This window comes from Cydia strobilella, chromosome 24 (assembly GCF_947568885.1).
Source record: "Cydia strobilella chromosome 24, ilCydStro3.1, whole genome shotgun sequence".
NCBI lineage: Eukaryota > Metazoa > Arthropoda > Insecta > Lepidoptera > Tortricidae > Cydia > Cydia strobilella.
Window position 1 is genome coordinate 5,122,564 of NC_086064.1, and position 23,259 is coordinate 5,145,822.

At 36.1% G+C, this 23,259-nt stretch overlaps 3 protein-coding genes across 4 annotated transcripts in view; 1 reads left to right on the top strand and 2 right to left on the bottom strand.

The window, feature by feature from the left end:
• The window catches only part of LOC134752121 (zinc finger protein ZFP2-like), a 138,964-nt gene that overhangs the window by 51,886 nt on the left and 63,819 nt on the right, over positions 1 to 23,259 (bottom strand). The gene's annotated exons all lie outside the window — the stretch shown is intronic.
• Positions 236 to 22,277, top strand: LOC134752129 (zinc finger protein 260-like). Of its 2 annotated transcripts, XM_063687715.1 has the most exons (6): positions 236 to 479; positions 774 to 909; positions 2,164 to 2,217; positions 4,577 to 4,633; positions 5,333 to 6,469; positions 21,765 to 22,277. In XM_063687715.1, exons 1-6 carry the CDS (start codon positions 351 to 353, stop codon positions 22,193 to 22,195), a joined length of 1,944 nt encoding a protein of 647 aa, XP_063543785.1. In that variant the 5' UTR covers positions 236 to 350; the 3' UTR covers positions 22,196 to 22,277. The 2 variants fall into 2 exon arrangements, with proteins under 2 accessions (XP_063543785.1, XP_063543784.1); XM_063687714.1 differs by lacking the exons at positions 236 to 479; positions 774 to 909; positions 2,164 to 2,217; positions 4,577 to 4,633; positions 5,333 to 6,469 and adding exons at positions 16,229 to 16,511; positions 17,730 to 17,865; positions 19,206 to 19,256; positions 19,530 to 19,586 and having other exon boundaries at positions 20,601 to 22,277.
• LOC134752177 (lactoylglutathione lyase) lies at positions 10,656 to 15,578 on the bottom strand. Its single transcript, XM_063687788.1, has 5 exons — positions 15,409 to 15,578; positions 15,234 to 15,303; positions 14,608 to 14,831; positions 12,678 to 12,788; positions 10,656 to 11,671 (listed from the first exon to the last, which is right to left on the bottom strand). Exons 1-5 carry the CDS (start codon positions 15,561 to 15,563, stop codon positions 11,557 to 11,559), a joined length of 675 nt encoding a protein of 224 aa, XP_063543858.1. The 5' UTR covers positions 15,564 to 15,578; the 3' UTR covers positions 10,656 to 11,556.

Here is a 23,259-nt window from a genome sequence, read left to right on the forward strand (position 1 = left end):
TATCTATCTGTGTCATAGGTCATTGATCCGTCAGCGTATGACGTTGACGTTTAGTTTTTTTTTTATTTGATTGCTGATAGTGGTACATAAAAACTTGGCATGATTTTACGAACTTGGCCATCAAAATAACAATAATAGACAGCAATGGCAAGCACTATCAGCGATAAAAAAAACTAAACGTCATTTAAATGTGACAGCTAAGACGCAGACCAGACGGCAGACGCCAAACGCCGCTGTGATCGCCCCTCAATCCAAGTTTACGATCGATATACTGCCTATCTTTCGTATTGAAAAAGTAAATTTCTGTTGTGAATCATACCCAATTCCCGTAGTGTTTTTAAAGCAAGAAAATGGAGGAGTTGCACTCGTGTAGCTGCTGCCTAGTGCGGCCGCCGGAGAAGGGGCTCAAGACAATTTATAAACATCTCGGCAAAACAGAAATATATTATGACATGGTGAAAGCCTGCTTCGATATTAATGTAAATATTGCAACTTTATCGAGAATCATTATTACGGTTTTGTTTGGCTTACGTCTATTTTTCTGCAGCTATATCGTGAAATGATTACTTTGCAGGATTTTATAGTTTTATTTGATGCATCCATTTCTCAATCAACCGGTCCTGTTGATCCGTTAAGCCTATTTAATATTTAGTTTTTTTTACAACAACAACTGTTTGTAACAATTATTTGGTTAATTAACTAGATTCCTAAATATGTTATTTGTGTTAATTTATCTAGGATGTGGCAACTTATCTTGATATGTTATCTTGCAGCTCGGTATAGGAAATGAAGAGTGTGGGATTTGCGAGGTGTGCGTGGTGCGGCTGCGGGAGGCGAGCAACTTCAAGCTGCAAGTCCAGCGCAGCCAGGCCAAACTGCATGCGCGGTTTAAGGGAGTGCTCTCGACCAGTAAGATATCACACATATCGACTTGAAGCGAGAACCTTCTCGCTCTATGTGTTTCATCTGCAGTTAATGACATTATGGAATACTCACTCAAAGATTATCTTTGTATTAAAGAAATGCGCACTAGTAGCAAATTATTGTGACAAATTAATTTAGCAAATATCTTATTTATTTTCAAAAGGTTTCTCAGATGAAAAATGACCAAAATCTTCTAAGATTTTATTCCATATAATTAATATAATAATTTGATTTATGAGAAACCAGGAGTATTTTTTTTCTATAAAATTTACCCTAATTTGAACTTCATGTAATATTAATCTCTATTACGTTTAATAATGCCAAAACAAGAATATAAATGTTTGGCAAAAAATTTAATTTTTGTTACAAGCTTTTATAGCTGACTGTACTTTTTTTTCACAGGCAACTAATACTTATCAAGACAATTCTAAAAACCCCAAACACAATTAGCTTGCGTTGTTTTGTCACAGTTCCTATGGCTACCTCCTGTCTCCATCATCAGATCAGCTCGATGGTCCAATAATATTGTATTGTCACCCGACTTAAATATGTATGCCAATTTTAGGCTTCATTGGAAGTCTGTCTCGGTCATTGGAAGTGGGTCAAATTTACACATAGACACATTGCAAGTTAATAAATGGCTTGTAAAAAATAAAGTGGTGTTCTAGAAACATGAATTGCAGTTTTATAAGATAAGATAAGATAAGATAAGATAAGATATATTTATTTGCAAAAATGTAGTGGTAAACATAGTTGGACAGTGGGTAATTTTAAGTGCGTACATTTTACTTAAAGAAGCATGCAAACATTCCTTATTAACTAGGTACTATAACTAAGTATACAGAACAATTAAATAAACCATGCATTATTGCAAACCAATCATATAGTATCAGTTAACTTTACATCAGTTAGAACACATATACTAATTATTAATTTCTATCTAAGATATACAATATATTATAAGCATTATTCATCATCATTCATTATTTCCATTATTAATTGTTTATTATTCATATTCATAAGCGTAAGCATGTCAAATATTCGTCGATTCTGTAATAACATTTATCCAAGCAAAATTTGTATAATTTGTATTTTATAACATATTCTACTTCAGGTTGTGTGAGTAAAATTACATTACCGTGTTTTTATGTTATAAAGCTTGAAGACCTGTCCTTTTATTCAAACAATTATTAAATGGAACTGTGTTTGAGCATTCATATTTATTTATCTTTGTTTTAGGTGACAAGTTCAAAATTAAGTTGGAAAAGGCAGGTGGAGATGAGACCATCAAATGTGAGTTTATTCACTGTTAAATAATATTCACACGGACCTAGACGACGCCATACAATCGAAATTACGCACTCATTTTAAAACGACATTCTGAAGTAACATGCAAATAAAAAATTCATTCATTCATGAAAGACTAACATTCAAGTAACATATGAAACATATTCTTTTGGACGCCAATGACCGATATATACGCACCGTAGGTTCAACGCCAAAGATCGATTAATCGGTCATAGACCACAGGGCAACATAGACCTACATGCATATGCATAAAGTTCACTTTCAGTTTTACATTTCGGTGACGTGGCGTCTGGATGACTGCTTTTGTGTTTGTCACGGCGTCGAAAATGTCTGAGGGGCTACCGCGAAAACCGAAATTCGCAAATTGCGGGGATCTTTCTCTTTTACTCCAATGAAGGTGTAATTTGAGTGACAGAGAAAAATGCCCGCAATAGGCATGATGTCAACTTTTGAAAAACTGTCCTATAATGTTAAAAATCATAAATGATTTACTATGAATAACATATTTCTGCATTTAATAAAGGTTTAGTAGGAATAAACTACATTTTAGTTTTTAAATTCGCTCCAAAACGCTTATAAGTGTCATGGCGTCCCTAGTGACGTCAAGTTCATATAAACAAAACGCACGTTCTAGGCGTTCCTTAGAAGCTTATTAAATAATTTGTTTATTTCGTATTATTAAATATGAATACCAAAGTGTTTAAATGTTGTGCAGTTCCTCAGTGTAATAATACATCAATTACAACTCGTAATAAGTTATTTATGGATGTTCCACACAATAAAACAACACGAAACAAGTAGCTACACTTGCAAGGCGAGACAACGACCGTATTGCCTAAGACTCATCTTTATTTTTGCGAAGATTATTTTGATGTGAGTATTTTATTTATTTTTCAGGTACTATACCTAACAGTATTTATCTTGTTTGAGGCGTACTTAACTTTAATATAAAAGTTGCATGAAATTCTAATATTAACCTGCTATGGAATACACATAAAAAGCGATTTTACAGGATTTGGATTTAGTTAATTACTTAAATTAGTATGATTGTTATATAATTATAAATATTGTTTATTGTACTTACAAGGAACTTTTGACATTTCTAAATTCTGCTGAACAAAAGTCTTCGTTTGATTGTAAAAACTCTCCAAGCATCATCACATCGATTCTAGGCAAATTAGCACTGTTTGCCTTAGTAAATCCTTGTTCCACGATTCAAGTTATTATTATTAGTTAATATTCGGTTTAAACTTCTAAAATTGAATCCGTGATACGTAAATAAAATAGCAGGAGAACGAGTACTTTCAGTACTTTGGATATTTGTTGACATGAACGTGACGTCATTCGCTCTGATTGGTGTTCACCGAATCATGGCGGACTTGCGTATTTTGTAATTTTATTTTAACAAAACACTTACCAATCTCGCTAAATATAAAAAAATAAATGCGTTTTTCGTATTCTACGACTAAAGTTTCATTAAATAAATATAATATTTTAGTGACTTTTAATTACTGTCATCATGCCTATTTACGAACTTCGATTTTCGCGGTTATAGCCCGGTACTAGTTTTCGTTGGTAGAAATTGTTAAATAATACAAATAAATTTTACATACTCAGTCTTCTTTATTATTTTTATCAGGTCACCCTCATGGTACCATTATACAGTGTTTTGTTACCATAGTTAGATACTTAAATATGCGAAATTTTAGCTCAATCGCCAATTAGACATTGCTATCTAGTCTAGATTAAGTTTTGCTTGCAAGGCTAGACGTCACACTCATTCAAGCAAACAATCACTAGTAAAGGGTCGTCCATTAATTGCGTGAGGTGTTTTTTTTAAGGATTTTTTGATACCCCTCCCCCTCTGGTAAGATGTCATGACGTTTGCCTCGAGACTCACCCGATCCCATTCAAAATTTTTATTTTGAGTATAAATATTTTTATAAACCCAATTTGTTACTTCTGTTCCGAATAAGTAGTATTTGGAGGGTCCGATTTCGCCATATGTGCCATTGTCAACCAAAAGGGTACTTATTGTCGCTTGTCAGTAAGGCGCTATTTCCATATAGCTTCAATTAGAAATCAACCTTATCGATAAGCGACAATGTGGTACCTTTTGGTTGAAAACGTCACATATTTTAGTTTAGACTAAAAACATTTTGAGTTAATGTAATAGGTACTCTCGCATTTTAACACTTTTTTATGCCAAAAAAAATTTCTGAGACCCTCTTTTCCACGTAATGGTGTGAACCTGAACGCCCTGAAGACGGCATTTCTCTAAACCTGCATCAATCAGCTAAGGGATTAGCCGTATATAATATAAAGGTTTTTTTTTTCGGTGCAGGCGATATCAAGCTGGAGAAGTCAGAGGTGGAGATGGCTGATGGCGAGGTGGTATCAGGTGTGTATACAAGCATATAAACAATGTGTAAACAATATGTGTATAAAATAATAGTTTTCATTAAAAATATTAATTAAGATTTACTTTCATAAAGTTTTAGCTTTTTTCCATATTTTTTGGACCCACTTTTTAAAAGTTAGAGAGGCATCAAGAAAATAGTATTCAAGACCCCCTTCGTCGTTTCGAAATACCTATCCAACGACCTATCTACTACTAGATAAGGTTGAAGTAAGAAATCATCCCTACTTTTGGAGTGAATTTTATCATTTTGAAGGCGTGATTGTTATACAGGATGTTACAAAAATAGTGGGGATCCGTTTAAGGGCATATTCGATATCGTGTTCTGATTAGGAAAAAGTATAAGAAAAATTATTTCACCCGAAAAAACATTTTTCATCGTCGACCCTCCATACAAAGGCCACGAAAATTTCGAATCAAAAAAATATTTCTTCTACTTTTTCCTAATCAGAACCGAATATGCCATTAAGTGTCAAGCTTTTTGTGATAGTTATCACTAATGTAATTCCCGAACGGCCAAATAGACTGAGGGACGTGGACAAACTAAGGGTTCCTAGTTGATTAGGGAATGATAAAAAGTGAGCGTTGAGAAATATGACGTCGTCATCAACCAACTTGGTAAAATCTCTTCTGACACTTTCACCTGATTTTAAGATATAACTTTAATTCTTATTGTTTCAGTGGCTATATACGGCGGGCCACCAGGGCCTTCAGCGAAGCCAGTTTCTACCGCCACCAACCGCGACACTTCACCGGCGGATACCGTCACCGACCTCGACGACTCCAAGCCGACTCGAGCTTCTGGCCGCAGTAAAGTGCACGAGTGCGACATATGCCACAAAAAGTTCGAGAATACAAACGCTAAAACCAGACTCATGATCCATCGCCGCTCCCACACTGGAGAGAAGCCTTACTCGTGCAATGTATGCGACAAAAAATTCGCACAAAGGAGCCACTTAAACACACATTACGCATACCACATAGGGAAGTTCAAATTCTCCTGCGAAGTATGTGGCACGCGATTCATTCAAAAAAATCAATATGTTGTGCACATGCGGGGGCACACAGGTGCCCGACCGTATTCATGTGACTTATGCAACAAAACTTTCAGACAAAAAGGCCACTTAACTGTTCATATGAGAAAACATTTGAAATATGATCCTAGTAGTGTAGAGCCGGGAGAGATTACATGCAAAGCAGAGTTTGCTGATGAAACTGAAGATTTTACATGTGATATATGCAAAAAACAATTTGCAGAGGAAAGCGCCTTAAACACTCATAAAAAAAATCATTCCGGTGATTATCCATTCACTTGCGATATTTGTGAAAGGAAATTTAATACGCAATTTGCCTTGAATAATCATAAATTTGACCATTCTGGAGGGAAACCTTTTAAGTGTGAAAAATGCAATAAAGGGTACACATCGAAGGGTGCTTTAAATCTACATTTGAAAGTTCACACTGAGGATTATAAGCACGCATGTCTTCTGTGTAGTAAACGATTCATAATAAAAGAGAATTTAAATGTACATATGCGCGTACACACGGGGGAAAAGCCTTATACCTGTGCAACTTGTGAAACTAAATTCCGCTATAGATATAGCTTGAAGAAACATTTATTGGAAAAACACAACCAAGTTATGGACAAACAGTTCTGTTGCGACATTTGTGGGAAACGATTTGCACTACAGGGGACATTAACTAAACACATGGAGAAGCACGCCGAGCAAAAACGGGAGGAAGAAGCCAAAAAGGAAGGGCGAATAGAAGATAGGCCATTTATGTGTGAAATATGTAGCAAACGATTTTCAACAAAAGGTATATTAAGAAATCACAGAGAAACACACTCTGAGGAAAGACCTTTCGAATGCGAAATATGTCATAAGAACTTCAGAATGAAAAAAAGTTTGCAAGATCACATGAAAGTGCATGAGGACTTTAAACGACACTCATGTGAAGTGTGCGGCCAGCAATTTAAACATAAATCTGCCTTAGCAGTTCATATCCGACGTATGCATTCAAAAAGTATGCCTCATACTTGCGATGTGTGTGATAAGTCATATCCAGTTATTGCTGAATTGAAGAAACATTATCGAGTCCACACAGGAGAGAGACCGTTTGCTTGTGAAATATGCTACAAGAGGTTTCCTCGGCAAGATGGTGTAAGGAGACACCTTAGAAAAGTTCACCACGAGAAACCTTCGAAATATATTAAATTAAAAGAATTTAATAATCCCTACAATAAATAACAAGCAGCTTAAAAAAGGCTTATAAACAATTACAAACACACAAAACCTGGATTAAAAGTTTAGCAAACCAGCAAACAACAGCTCATAACCGCAAAGAAGTCTTGGACGTAGCCACAGCATTCTACAAAGATTTATATAACACAAAAGAATATGAGAACACAAATATAAGTACAAGCCAAGATCATACAACTCTGCAAAACAACAACATACAACAACAACAAGATGAATTAGAAAATATCACGAAGAACGAAGTATCAAAGGCCATCCAACTTCTGAAACTTGACAAAAGCCCAGGCCCAGACAACCTGAGCAACGAAGCCATAAAAGCCGCAGAGTCTCTCCTGTGTACTCCACTGACATTCCTATTTAACCTTATATTGAAAACTATAGAGATTCCAAGTCAATGGTCAGAATCAAACATAATACTGCTTTACAAAAAAGGGAATCCTAACGATGTTAACAATTATAGACCGATAAGTTTAATGCCCATCCTATACAAACTCTTTTCATCAGTTATAGAAAAAAGAATAAGCACCATCCTAGATAGACACCAACCACTTGAACAAGCGGGCTTCAGACGGGGTTTTTCAACAGTAGACCACATACACTCGTTGGAACAAATCATAGAAAAACACCAAGAATTCAACACACCACTTTATATAGCCTATATTGATTACAAGAAGGCTTTTGACACCATACTACATTCAGCCATTTGGGAAACACTAGAAAACCAACAAGTTCACAACACCTACATAGCAGTAATTAAAAAGATTTACATGAATAGTACCAGCAAAATACAACTTGACAAAATTGGCCCATCATTTCCCATTAAGAGAGGGGTAAGGCAGGGAGACCCACTATCCCCAAAAATTTTTATAGCCGTGCTAGAATCAGTTTTCAGACAGCTAGATTGGAAATCACTTGGCATAAATATTGGAGGAAAAAACCTGACACATCTAAGATTTGCGGATGATCTGGCCCTGTTTGCAAGAAGTAGTAAAGACTTAGAATATATGATGAACACATTGAACATAGAGAGCAAAAAAGTTGGACTTGAAATGAATTATAGCAAAACTAAAGTTATGTCAAATAGCAACAAAAATCAGATAACTATAAAAAATGAAAATATAGAGTATGTCGACCAATACATATACCTGGGAAAACAAGTAAGCTTCAACCCAAATGCAAACGAACAGGAAATTGAGAGAAGAATTAAAAACACCTGGAATAAGTACTGGAGTCTAAAAGAAACCCTAAAAAGCGACCTACCTATCAAGCTTAAGAAGAAGGTAATGGATATGTGCATACTCCCAACAATGATCTATGCATGCCAAACATGGAAATTCACTTCAAAGGCCAAAAGGACCATAGTTTCATGCCAAAGGGGCATGGAACGGAGTATACTTAAAATAAGAAAAATTTACAAGATCAGACATTCCATAATCCGAGAAAAAACTAAGCTTATAGATGCACTAAGCCAGGCCCAGAAACAAAAATGGAGATGGGCTGGCCATGTTGCCAGACTCCAAGACGAGAGGTGGACTTTTCACACAACGGCCTGGAAAGGTCCAGACGGAAAGAGGAAGAGAAGACGGCCATTGGCACGATGGTCGGACGACATAATTAAAACAGTGGGGGCCAACTGGATATGGGAGGCCCAAGACCGAAGAAAATGGCAGATTCTGGAAGAGGCCTATACCTCTTAGGAGGGTTCTGGAGTGATCATTAGATATTAGACATTTAGAAAAATTTAGATTAAGTTTCATCCCAGAAATAAAAGGCTTTTTTATTTTTATTTTATTTTTACAATAAATAATAAAATATAGTTAATAATATAATAATAAAAGGGTAAACCTATGGCTGCTGACTGGATGGAATATATGTATTATGTATATGCATACCCCGGTTTAAACGATGCGATTAGGTTTGACGTTTAAAAAGTGGTAGGACAAGGAAAATTGCTCTATGTCGTTGTCAATAAAATTATGAATAATTTATTTATTACCTTTGAATAATTTTTAAAGATTATAATCGCTTTTACAATGACCTGAATTATTATTTGATGTTATTTTAAGTATTGTTGTTATGTGTATTGACTTGAGTCCATGTCAGATATATAATTATTTACAGTTGCAATAAGAAGGAATTAAATAGGTTTGCAAATAGATAATAAAAGAACTAAAACTCATGCTTAATAATGCTAATGTCAAGGATGCGTCACACAGATATGTATTTAATTAAGCACTAGCACTGATATGTTTGGGCCCCCGAAAAACCGGACTATGATTGTCTTCATTTTTACTTTTGTATTCTATTACTAATGTTATTCCTTATAGATTTATTTTCTTGTTATTTAGGGGCAAATTAGTGCATTGTTGGACTACTATTTGTGCGCAAGTTGTGTGACTTTATTACGATAATACTCGTAGAGTCCGTCAAAACGAACTCTGCCCCTGTTTGACAGCACAGTGTGGAATCACTGTGGAAGTATTATTTTAAAGGCCCGTCCAAACGGGATGACCAAATCGACCAATTTGATCAGAAAAAAAAATTGACGGCAATCTCATCTAGCGAACACAATTTTATAGGACGCGGGACGATTTGTACGGCTGAAATGTGACTTATTATTAGTTTCTATGGTGTCTGTAGTATAGTTTAGAGTAAGATCAATTTGTGTTTTATTATATATATTTTTTGAGAATTTATTTAATAAATGTACTTATTGTAATTTTAATAAATACATGTTTATAATCTTAAATAGGAATTTAGATTTATGGTAATATACAAAAGCTCGAAATTTTAAAAAAATACCCCAAACGCTCATACTAACATCGAAAATTGGAATTCTTCGATCGGTCGAAATCTTGAAATCGAATCAAGTAGGATCGGCGAGCCAATTTTATAATTGCGTCCACACCACCTGATTTATTCACACAATTTAATCAGATTATGCAAAAATTCTCCTGTCTGGACTGGTCTAAACTCTAAACGTCACAAGAAACAACTCACACGCTGCGCTATTAAACACGGTGAAACACGGTGCAGGGTTAGATTAGAAACTCTATTGCAATAGGTTGTCCATACTATCCATGCTTGAATATGTAGTCTTAGAGAAATAAATAAGCTTTGTGTTTTCTCCACATATAGATAAAAACTTATTTATAATAAGTTTTAAGCAAGCTTTAAGAAAACTTATTTGGAATAAAATTTAATCTTAATGAATATTCAGAATTGAGTTTATTTTTACCTACCTATTATACAAGTTCGTATAACTAGGGAAGGGAACAAATCAAATTATTTTATGAAATATTTCAGTTTATAAGTTCGTATAAGTTTTGATTGGCTAAGATAGAATTCTACACCTTGTGCGGCATTAGAATTTAGAATATTTGACGATGTCAAGCTCGCGGCACAATACACTTGGGGTCATTTTTAAGGTTCCGTACCCAAAGGGTACAAACGGGACCCTATTTATTACTAAGATTCCACTGTCCGTCTGTCTGTCATGAACCGTGATAGCTAGACAGTTGGAATTTTCACAGATGACGTAGTTCTGTTGCCGCTATAACAATAAATACTAAAAACAAGAAAATAAATATTTAAGTGGGGCTCCCATAAAACAAACGTGATTTTTTTTGCTCGATATTGCGGAATGGCACGGAACCCTTCGTGCGCGAGTCTGACTCGCACTTGGCCGGTTTTTTTTTAAGCTCTAGTAAATTTTTTGTTTACAGGTTACAAAGTAAAAAAGGAAACACGTTTAACGTATATTTTATTACATAACAGATGATACAAAATTTAAATTCTCACTTTTTCTTATTACAAAAATCTTTATAACATTTTGGGCAAAAATTATTTAAGTCATAATGATATTTGATATTATATGACACATCATAATTAGTTACTACAAAAAATAAACCACGAATCTATAAAATGGTTTTAGAATTAGATAGAGAAACTGACAGAAAAAAAAGATTCAGAGAAGTATATTTATATAATAGTAGATACCTAGTAGTAATGCTTATTTTACTAAATAATGGTGAATTTAACAAAAAAAAATAGGTATTTCATAACGCAAGAGATGACGTCAATAGAGTCGGATCAAGTTAACTGCATGGCAGTGTCCACATTAATCTCATATTTCCATGAAAATATGATCTTTATAATATATATAATAACAGACCCGCACAATTCCACGGACTCTAAACACAAAAACCGTTTCTCGCGCAAAAACCAGTTTCCGGAAAAAAGGTTTAAGTTATTGTATGTATGTCACGTTATTGCACACAAACTGCTTTACATAAAACGGACAAAACAAAACAAGAATAAAAAATGTTATGTATAAAGGCGAACTTATCCCTAAGAGGGATTGTAGTCTATTGGTGATTATCGGAATAACTCGAATACTCCTTATCTAATTCTAAATACCACTATGATCCACAATCCCCTTGATTATGATAAGGGTCTATACAAATAAAAGATATTTCACGAGAATGTCGCTTACAAAATGCCATTATCTTAATGTTGTAATATTTCATGAGTTAGTTAACAAATTGGCAGTATATTCTCGAATTTTACGCATTTGATTGAGGTATTTACCATACAAGGCAAAAACATTTCGTAAGCGATATTCTCGTGGAATGCTCCATAAGGATTTTACATGGCCTTGAAGATCTCGATCCAGTAACCGTCAGGGTCCTGAATGAAGGCCAGGCCTTTCATGGTTCCGTCCTGAGGTCGTTTGATGAACTTCACTCCTTGCTCCTCGAATCTGTAATATTTTATAAATATTTTTTTATTTAGATAACATGATCCTATTTTTAATCGGCTTTAAGAAAAAGAAGGAAGTTGTCAGTTCGTACCTTAACTACTAACGACTACGATTAGTATATTCTTATAAGGTGCAGGGGGACAATTTCGACTGCGGGCTAATCGAAATATCTTCCATGTTTTACATTATTAACTAGAGTGCCATATATGTCCAGATACCGAAAAAGATGTGTTGTGTGTGTCTCTTAAAAATGTAAAAAATGGAAGATGTTTCGAACTTTCGATTAGTTTAAATTACCCCTCAGTCGAAGTTGTCCCCCTACACCTTACTTATGATTAGTTAAGAAAGGGATAAAACAAAAATTAAATAATTGAGGCCTGTAAAGCTTTATAAATAAGCGGGTAAAATTATTGAACCAGTAGGCTTAGCACAGGAGCGCCGCGGCAGCATCTCGCCCGAGATAGACTATCGGTTTTTTCTAACTACATATATTATATTAACTAGAGAGGGATGGGTAGTATATCTCGCGAGCGAACTACTGTCGCGGCGCTCCTGTGTATTGTCATCATTGAAAAAAATACCCTATACAGGGTTATTTATTATTGTATGACTGACTATATTTTTAAAAGACGTCAGAGTATACCGTCTTTACCATAAGGGCACACGGGGTCCGTGCCCAGGGCCCCCTTCCTCAGGGGACGGCGAAGGGCATACAGTAACAGTGAGCAACCGAATCGGCAGGGTCGGGTAGGTTGTTAGTTTAATTCGCTTTCTTTACATTCCAAAAGGGCCCCAAATTCTTGAGTGCCCAAGGGCCCTAGGATAGTTTAAGACGGCCCTGAGTATGGTCAGACATAACAAAAATGTCTTAAGCTGCGGACTGGACGCAAGCGATCGGCGGGATGGCGGCCGGCGACCGCTGCTGTTGTCCAAATCAGTTTCATTAAAGGCGACGCCAGCCCCCGATTGTGTGCGCCCAGTCCGCGGCCTTGGTCTTCATTCTTACTTAGCACAGGCCGCCTCTACATCAGGCACTAATATACCGATGTGCCCGTAGCCACGCGGCTCACTGTTGCCGTTGTGGTAGCTCGAATCGTCGCTCTCAGTGCCCCAGTTGCTGCAATAAACATAAATTGCTTAAATCGTGGTTAACCCAACGTCAAACTGACACTGGAGGTAGGACACTAAGAGGATCAAAATCAGCTTAACATGACCTCAGTAAAAGTTGCATGGTTATCGAATTATTATAACCGATTTAGGTTTTTATTAATTTTGCTCTTTTTATCACGGTGCCAGTTTGGATTCTCTTAGGGTGTCTTATACCTCCAGTGTCAGTTTGATGTGGAACTTTTGCAACAAACTGTATATCTATTTTGTAGGAAATTTTATATAGATTATTTACACACCAGACTATTTTTTGCTATGAGCTACTGTTTACAACTTATTTACGAAACACTAAAAAAAAACGACAGAACAAATTATATGTATAGGTATATAAATCCATGTTGGCGGCAAACAGGCATATAGCCCGGCAACGCACATGTAACAAGCCTGCAACTCCAAGGGTGTTACATGTGCGTTTCCGACCCTTAACAAGCTCCAAATGATTAATCTTAAAACATTTTCAACATTCATTGTCCCTCATAATCTTAGCATTTTGGTTGCACCCCAGGGGAGCATAGTATTTAGCAACTTAATTCCGAGAATTGGCCTAAGGAACTAGTTTTTATAAACGAGGCTGCCATCTTAACTTCAAAACCAGAGGATACTAGGCCTCAGAGGCTTTTGATTAGTTTGGTCTAGTAAGTATTATGTATGTCTCTGGCTTCCAAATCAGAGGTTGAGTTGAGATTTCAATCCCAATTTGTACCAGCGAGTTTGTTAAACCTTATGTAAGTGGCTCTGAGTCAATAGCTGGCTCCACACAAAGCGCGCACCGCCTCGTCCGGGGTACGTCTACACTGGCCGTTTTGTGCACGAGGAAATTGCCTCGCGTGTATGCTTGCTCTGTGTGGACCCGGCTAATGGGCAAGCCTAGTTTGGTTGTAACCCTGCGTATGAAGCTAGGTCCCGGGTATGTTATTTATGTATAGTTGGTTAAACCAAATTGTCAGTAAATAAGAACAAAAAAAAAACTATACTCATCCTTTCCTTTTGGGTGCTAGTACTAGTGTAAGACAAAGAAAGTATGATTCTCTCTGTCTTTGTTTGAATTTTTTTTTTTTTTTTTATTTATTTATTCACTTTAAATATTCATACAACTTTTGCCAGTATGCCACTATTGTAAACCTCTTTGGTGTTGGCGTGTTCGCGCGGTCCGATCCGCGTTTGCTTAATACTATTAGGTATATAATTATATTATACTATTATATATATATATATATATAAAACTAATCTATACACATCAAATCTCTGCATCTATTTTATACATTACTCTAGACTTAGGTAGTATTTTTTTAGTCTTGGCATACATCTGCCGTGGTTTTCAACAATGTTAATGAGATCATACAGTACATTTTTAGGTAAGGTGTTTAGTATACATGGGAGTAGAAAGTCAGTTACTCTTTTACCATATACATTGTTACTTTTTGGAGTTGTATATGCAGGTAGATAATCTAAGGTACGCAAATTAATTAATTAATAAATGAGACAGCCCTTTGACAAACTATATTTAAGTATCTATTTATAGTACCCATAGTACAAGTTTTGCTTAGTATGGGGCTAGGTTGATCTGTGTAAGATTGTTCCCAAATATCTATTTACATTTACCAGTTGCTCTTTGATGAAGAAAAACATTGTGAGAAAACCTGACTAATCCTAACAAAGCCTACTTTCCCCTTTGGAATGAAATTACTACTGTCATTAAAACCAGTGCCTACACAGTATTAGACTGCCAAAGCGCTAATATAAGGAGAAGGGTGATATTGAAACCTTACTGTGTCAACTCCAACGTAGCTTTCCTCGTTGTAGCCCAAGTCAGCCTCTTGGCCTCGTCCTGCGGCACATCGGCCGGGTTCTCATAACCCATGAAGTACAGAGAGAACTTCATAGCAGGGAAATCCATTTTCTTGAGGAGGGTCATTCCGAGAACGCCGGTGTAGAACGGGAGCGACTTACGGGGGTCCTTGATGCGGTACATGGTTTGTTGGAACATGAAGTCCTGGTACAGAAGACAATTTTGTGAATTTAACTAGGAAACAAATCAAATTATTTTATGAAATATGTTTGGAATTGTTTTGCAGCAGTGTGTTTAACAAATAATATACTACATGGGGTATTTTAACCTCTAGCTGCAGAGGTGTTAACCACTTAAAGAGCCGTTTTAACCTCCTAGGACCCTGCATATAATTTTTTGTACATATTCATCAATCTATTGTGTAACTAAGGGTTCCATATTCAAAATCATAACAACTGCTTCTGGGTCTCAGAAGGTTAAAATAATAGCTTAATTTGCTAATATGATTACTACGTAGATGTCAAAAACTAAGTGAAGTGGACACTTACTTTTCTTTACCACTTAGACAAAAAGATAGTCCTGTGGAATGAATAATAAAATATTTACCTTAGTTCGTTCATGAGGCTTCACACAGAGGGCCTCGACCTCTTCGTTAGTCAAACCTTGAGCCATGGTCCTAAAAATAATTTTAAAGTTGTAATTTCTTTTAGGTTATTTTGAATATTTATCTATGCACCGAACCAAATAAGTATGCAGTAAGAATGGAATTTGAGTTATTTACCTGTAGTTTATGAGATAAGGTCTATACGTGAAAGTTCTAGAAAAGAAACTTGAGAAGCGAATTGATAATACGACCATCGACTTGTGCCGCAGAGGCGCAGATTGAGAGTTGAGAGTGACCTGTGACCTTGACCATGAGTTGACCACTCTTGCCATTGATAATTGCGTTTCGTTTTTGCTTTTTACGAATTAGTTTTTAATTACAGTCGTATCAAAGAGTAGTATAATATATGACCCATGTTCTTTCACTGATATGCGTTAAAATTGTTAAATGACAAACGAAACCGTCAACGCCCTCTATAGGAGAGTAGGCCAAAGGTAGTGGCGCCATCTGATCGAGAATCAAATTTTCGTGATTTTCGAGGCACGTTTTTTCCTTAGACTGTATCCATCTATTACGGAGTTATATATATCTATAGTTTGTCAAAGGACTGTTTTATTTCAAACATAGACAGAGAGACTCATACTATCTTTGTCTTCACTAGTACTAGCACCCAAAAGAAAAGGATGAGTATAGTTTTTTTTGTTCTTATTTACTGCCAATTTGGTTTGACCGACTATATCTTTGGTCGTATCCAGTCATATTCGTGCATCACGAGGTTGATTTGACTCCGTAATAATGTGGTTTATCGCGTGTCAACTTACATTTTGACCTAACAAAAACTTGCCACAATATTTACAAACTTGGCTTTCAAAAGATGTCACAACACTAATATAAAAAAAAAAACACAAAAAAACAGACTGACATGACATTACATGACATTAGCAGTCAGCCATTTTGCCCAGTTTCAGTAAATGACTGACTGGACTGCGCTGTAGGAATAGGAATCGTTCGCCGATACCCATACTTCCAATCAGAAATCGATATGCGGCCGCTATGTTTTTATAAATGGAATTGTAAAAGTAGATTTTAAAGTGTGTATTAGCGAAATCAGTGGTGTCTGTGACACAATAAAATTAGCACCGTGTTAAACAATGGAGGAGTTACATTCGTGTAGCTGTTGCCTGGTGCGGCCGCCGGAAAAGGGGCTCAAAATGCTGTATAAACATCTCGGCAAAACAGAAATATATTACGACATGCTGAAAGACTGTTTCGACATAAATGTAAGTTTTAGCAATTTATTGATCTTGTCATTAGCTGTTATGACTAGATGCTTAGTTTGCAGTTAGGTTTGTTTTTAACGAGACCAGTGCGTTCTGTAGAGATATGAACATCTCATATCTCATCCCATTTTCCATGAAAGTGACCAATCAAACGACCTTAATGATAGTAATGATCAATAAAATTCTCAGAAATGGTTGTGCCAATTCGGGTCAATCTGTCTTCATGTGCAGGGGCACGACCCTTGTAGCCTAAACTTTTTAATTAAATATTATTGGACATTTTTACACAAATTGACTAAGCCCCATGGTAAACTCAAGAAGGCTTGTGTTGTGGGTACTCAGATAACAATTACATATAATATATAAATACTTAAATACATAGAAAACAACCATGACTAAGAAACAAATATCTGTGTCATCACACAAATAAATGCCCTTACCGGGATTCGAACCCCGGGACCATCGGCTTCATAGGCAGAGTCACTAAACCCCTAGGCTAGGTCATCAAGAATTGAATAATATTGTATAGTTTATTTTATTGGTTTGTATTTACTGTTGATAAATGTACAACTGATTGGTGGATATTGTAAAATCCTAACTTAAGAAATTAAACCAAAGAAAAGAAACTCATTGGTTTGACTCAAGGTTGGAGCCTTTAGTTTTGAAATGTATTTAGGGCTAGGCCAGAGCTAAACAAGGTTAGCTGGAAGTGATCTCTAACGGGATAAGTTATGTGCAATAAAATATTTCTATATTTCAATTTCACAATATTATATTCATCAATCATTTCTATTCATATACTAAAAGGCTATATTTAAATGAAACTGTTGGTAAGAAGTTATTATGGTCAGCCAAGATAAAGTTGAAGTTTGGATGCATGAAACTGATTTTTATTACTTTAAGTAAGAAAAGATCGAATATATTGTATTAACTAGCTATATACTAGTATATTATTATTATATATTATAATACGAATTATATATACGAATACACAGGCAGCTTAAAATAGCTGATACGTGCATATCAATGTCCTGCACTTGTGTTTTGTCCATTCGTAAAATGTTTGTCAAGTCTGTTTTTATAGTCACAAAACTTAACTACATTCTACAAGAAAATCTCTGCACAACTTCTTGCCAACCGTCTGAGATAAGTAGTGAGTACCTATAGATTATCTTAAAGTCCAACATTTGAAAATATTACCATGTTTTTATTTTGCAGCTAGGCATAGGTAATGAGGAGTGTGGGATCTGTGAGGTGTGCGTGGGGCGGCTGCGGGACGCAAGTGACTTCAAGCTACAAGTGAAGCGCAGCCAGGCAGAATTGCAGGCACGGCTCAAGGGAGTCATCACTGCCAGTAAGATATATCAGATATCAAACTTTTCCCTAGAGTACGCTATGCTAGGGGATATTAATCTATACAAACTTCTCTTCTTAATTATTTAAACATAATTCTGAGTGGTTGACATTTTAATTTTATATCAATTTCTTAAATTTAATTTGCATTACCACTGGAGGTTGCCAGACAATGGGATATTCTTGATTTTTTTCTCTGGCTACAGACATTCATTTACCTCGCGTTGTCCCGGAATTTTGCCACGGCTCATGGGAGCCTGGTGTCCGCTTGGCAATCCTAAGAATTGGCGTAGGCACTAGTTTATACGAAAGCGACTGCCATATGACCTTCCTACCCAGAGGGTAAACTAGGCCTTATTGGGATTAGTCCGGTTACCTCACGATGTTTTTCTTCACCGAAAAGCGAGTGGTAAATATCAAATGATATATCGTACATAAGTTCCAAAAAACTTATTGGTACAAGCCGGGGTTTGAACCCGCAAGGCCACCAGCGCTTATGGCTACTGACATTGTGGTTATTATTTTTTTACCATTTATTATATGGCAACTATAGCCATCCCTCTTGGTATATAGATTTCCATATGTAATTGTGAGAATGAGACCTCCCAGTTCCCTGGTTTAACCTTTGTAAGGCTATGATAATGGGACTTAATACATAGTTGTGCAGTTGGATTTTGAAGAATGTACATTTTCACGGCAGATAGAAAAGCATTTTCACAGTAAATTATTACAATGAAGTTTGGCTATAGGAAGCCATTTTCACAGTAAATTGATTACAATGAAGATTGGCTATAGAAAGCTTAAGCCCTGGGGATGGACATTAAATTACCTTGTTTTTAGAAATTCTCTCCCTCGAAATCATTGTTTAAATTCTTATACATTTTAAATGTATAAATAGTTATGTTAAAGACTAAACTAATTTCAATTTGATATGTACGAAGCTTAAGCCCTGAAATCATGGGCACGGGTCTCTATTGTTTCCCATAAAGTTTTAAGTCATAATGTATTGTTTGTCCACATTTTCGTTAGTCATAATTGGTTTACTTCTCAGAAACGCGTAACTTTTCAGGATTGCCATAAAACTAACCTAACCTATCTATATGATAACCTTACGAAAATCCTGGGAAGTTAACGGTTTCCGAATTATGACTAATGATAATCGGACAATCATTACATTATGACTTTCAATAATTATGTCAATCAAAAGGACCCCTTATGGGCACATTTAGCACAATTTATTGTATTTGTATTGACGTAAAGTCAGAAGATCATCTGACCTGATCATCTGATTATGAGCATAAAGCATTAAAGTCGGAAACTGTAGGTTTTTTTTTGCTGCAGGTGACAAGTTCAAAATCAAGTTGGAGAAAGCTGCTGGAGATGAAAACATAGGTGAGTATATTTGATGTAAAATAATTGGCGGTTCACATTTACCATATTTAAAAAGGTTAGGGTCATATTGTGTTGATAATTAATTGTAGTTTTTTCGGCACGACGCGACGCTTAATTGTGTGTAATTAAGTTTTGAACATCTCCAACGTTTCGAAGACAACATTACAAAACTGTGAAACTAAACCTATTTTTGTTTTATGTAAAAGGACTCGCTTGATTAATTTTCGTATAATGTCTATTGTTAAAGTATCACATAGTATTATTTTGCTCCAGGTGACATCAAGCTGGAGAAGTCTGAGGTGGAGATGGCCGATGGCGAGGTCGTATCAGGTATGTCCTGGACTGAAGGTGGTACAGTCAGCATCAAATAGATCGTGGCAGCCAAATATATCGTAACACACCTTTGTCACAGAATAAGTAATAGTATTATCATAAAGAACGGCCACGCACCGCCCTGCCCCGATTCGAATTATTACCTCGCCCCGCGACAGCAGATTGACGGCCGTTTGCCGGCCGCTCAGTACTATTTTTAAGCAACTTACTCACACTATGACGCATGACGCGTCACATAGAAACGCAAGTGATTTTTGATGTATAGCGTGTCCGCTCTGTGCCTTTGTTACCATAGGAAGAAGGATGTGTCCCGATATATTTGACCACTTTGGCCGCCACGATCTATTTGATGCTGACTGTACAACGAGCTGCAAAAGTGCGTACCCACTTTATGGATAAATTCCATTCATAAAGTGGGTACATGTACTAACAAAACAATGACTTAGATCATTACCAATACATTAAACTAAAATAGTATTTATCTCAAAATTAAAATTAAAAACTAGTCAAGCTTTAATGTGTCTTAAGTTGTTTGCTAATCGGACTAGCTACAGGACTTGGCAATCGTTAATGAAGTCAAAAATTATTTGTGAAGTCAAAAATCCCGCTTATACTTAGTATTGACCTTGACTCTCATTTATATATTTATGCTTTTAATCTTTAAGTTACTTAAAACAGGAAGTGGTGCTTCAAAACCAAAAAAATGTACTATGGTGTCTTGTAACTTTTTTAAGTAGGAGCTTTGTTGTTTTTAGAGTATTTATTAGGATATATCCTACAAAAACACTATTTACTAGGAAAATATTCAATTCCGTTTAAGTCAAATGGGGAGCAAGTGAATTATTCAGATACATCTGCGACACTATTTTATTCCAACAACATATTTGCATAAGGGCATATGCTTGTGTATTGTCAGTTATTTGCCAGTCCTTACATTTTCATTAATATTTTATTTAATTTCCTCCTTTGTGTCTTGCATACCTGCTTCTAAAATTTGACTTATTGCTTCAGTGGCCATATACGGCGGAGCACCAGGGCCTTCAGCGGAACCCATTTCTTCTGCGTCAAAACGAGTCACTACTCCGGTGGACGTAGCTGACACCAATCTCGACGATTCCGATCCGGCTCCGGCTCCCAGTCGCGCCCGCGGTAAATTACACACCTGCGACATATGCCAAAAAACGTTCAAGAACCCTAATGCAAAAACCAGACTCATGATCCATCGCCGCTCCCACACTGGCGAGAAACCTTACGCGTGCAACGTATGCGATAAAAGATTCATACAAAAAAGTCATTTAAATACACATTACGCATACCACATGGGAAAGTTTAAATTCTCCTGCGAAGTATGCGACAGGCGATTCGTACAAAAAAATGAATTTGTTATACATATGCGGATACACACAGGTGCAAAACCGTTTTCGTGTGATATATGCAACAAAAAATATAGACAAAAAAGTCACTTAACTGTTCATAAAAAGACACATTTGAAATTTGATCATAGTCAAGTGGAGCCGGGAGAAATAACAGTATGCAAAAAAGAGTTTGCAGATGAAACTAAAGATCAAGTATCCAGAGACCAACAAATATTCACTTGTGATATTTGCAAAAAACAATTTGCAGAAGAAAGCACCTTTATCGCTCATAAAAATAATCATTCCGGTGATTACCCATTTACTTGCGATGTTTGTGAAAGGAAATTCAATACGCAGTTTGCATTGAAAAATCATAAATTTGATCACACTGGAGGGAAACCGTTTAAGTGTGACAAATGCAATAAAAGGTATACATCGAAATGTGCTTTAAAACTCCATTCTAAACTTCACGATGAGGATTATAAGTACGCGTGTGTCGTATGTAACAAACGATTCATAAAAAAAGACGCTTTGAGTATACACCTGCGCGTACACACGGGAGAAAAGCCTTATAACTGTGAGATATGTCAAATGAATTTTCGCTATAGATGTAGCTTGAAGAGACATCTATTAGTCCAACACAATCAGGTTATGGACAAACAGTTCTGTTGTGATATTTGCGGGAAGCGATTTGCACTACAGGGAACTTTAGCTAAACATATGGATAGACATGCCGAGAAAGAAATGGAAGATAAAGCGTTAAGGGAAGGAAGAAAGGAGTATATGTGTGAAATATGTAGCAAACGATTTTCAACAAAAGGTATCTTAAGAAATCACAGTATAACACACTCTGATGAAAAACCTTTTGAGTGTGAAACTTGTCATAAGAAATTCCGGAAGAAGCGAAATTTGCAGGACCACATGATGGTACACGAGGACTTTAAACAACACGCGTGCGAAGTGTGCGGCCAGCAATTTAGGCATAAATCTGCCTTGACAGTTCATGTTCGAAGAGTTCACTCAACTATCAAGCCACATGCTTGCGATGTTTGTAAAAAGGCTTTTCCAGTTCTTGCTGCATTGAAAGAACACTATCGTGTTCACACTGGTGAAAGACCATATGCTTGCGAAATATGCTACAAGAAATTTCAGCGCCATAGTGGAGTTAAGAAACATCTTATAAGCGTTCACCATGAGAAACCAACGAGATTTATTAAATTAAAAAACATGAATAATTATAATTATAACTAATTTAAATAGGTGTTCGCAGTACAGTAAAGAGAGTGGTGATGGCATTGAAAATATCCAGGCTATTTTACATAGTACAGTTTATGTTATAAAGAACGCTTACATGGAATCGTAGGCGATACATAGAATTAATGAACACAGTAAATATTCCATAATATTTAAATTAATTATAAAATACCCTCGATTTTATACTTAACATATACCACGACGCTACACTTGCTTGCACTTGGTCGCTGCGTGTTGTGAAATGTCAAAGAAAATGACAGGAGCAAAACTTCATAAAGTCCAAATGTTTATTAGTGTTAGTACATTACTATAGAGGCCGGAAAACGAAGGGTTGCAGGCCAACCAGATATAGGCGGATAGGGATACGCGGCCAGCAACCCCGGTTTTCGCCGAGATTTGTATAGTGCTTTTCTCAAACTTGCAATGAAATATCTATAGGTTACGGTGGCCAAAATCGATAAAAAAACTGTCTAAAAATTGAATTTAGCTCGGAGCAAGTACCAGGGCCTCATTAGTCACGAGAAGGTGTTGTTGACCAACCTGCCGGGCCCCGGCTGCTGTTAAAAACAAAAGAAGGCTTGCTTTACAGGCCTAGGTGTGTAAGACTTATGAAAATCCTTTACATATCATCTTCACGCATCGCACCGGATCGGATACGTAGTATTTCCGGACCTAATTTGAAGTAAGTCATGTCAACATTTCATTGCAAGTTCGAGAAAAATGGCATTTTGTGCTTTATAAGTTGGTACAAGTTGCCGGTGTTACCATCGTAATATAGAAGAAGTGAGCGTGTGTCAAGTAGCTACTTATATTATATTCGGGCAAAAAAAACATTTATTTCAGACCAATAATAATAATAATAAATTCATTTATTTCAGCTACATGATCCACTAAAAGGTCCATACATGGTTAGCAAACATAATAATTTAAGAATTATTATAATTTTACATCAAATGTAACTACACAATTCTGAAATCTTATTTTGCTATTACTTGCGTATTTTTTAAATGCAGTTAATGTTCCCACCCTCCCACCGCAAAAATAAATACGCAAATAAATAT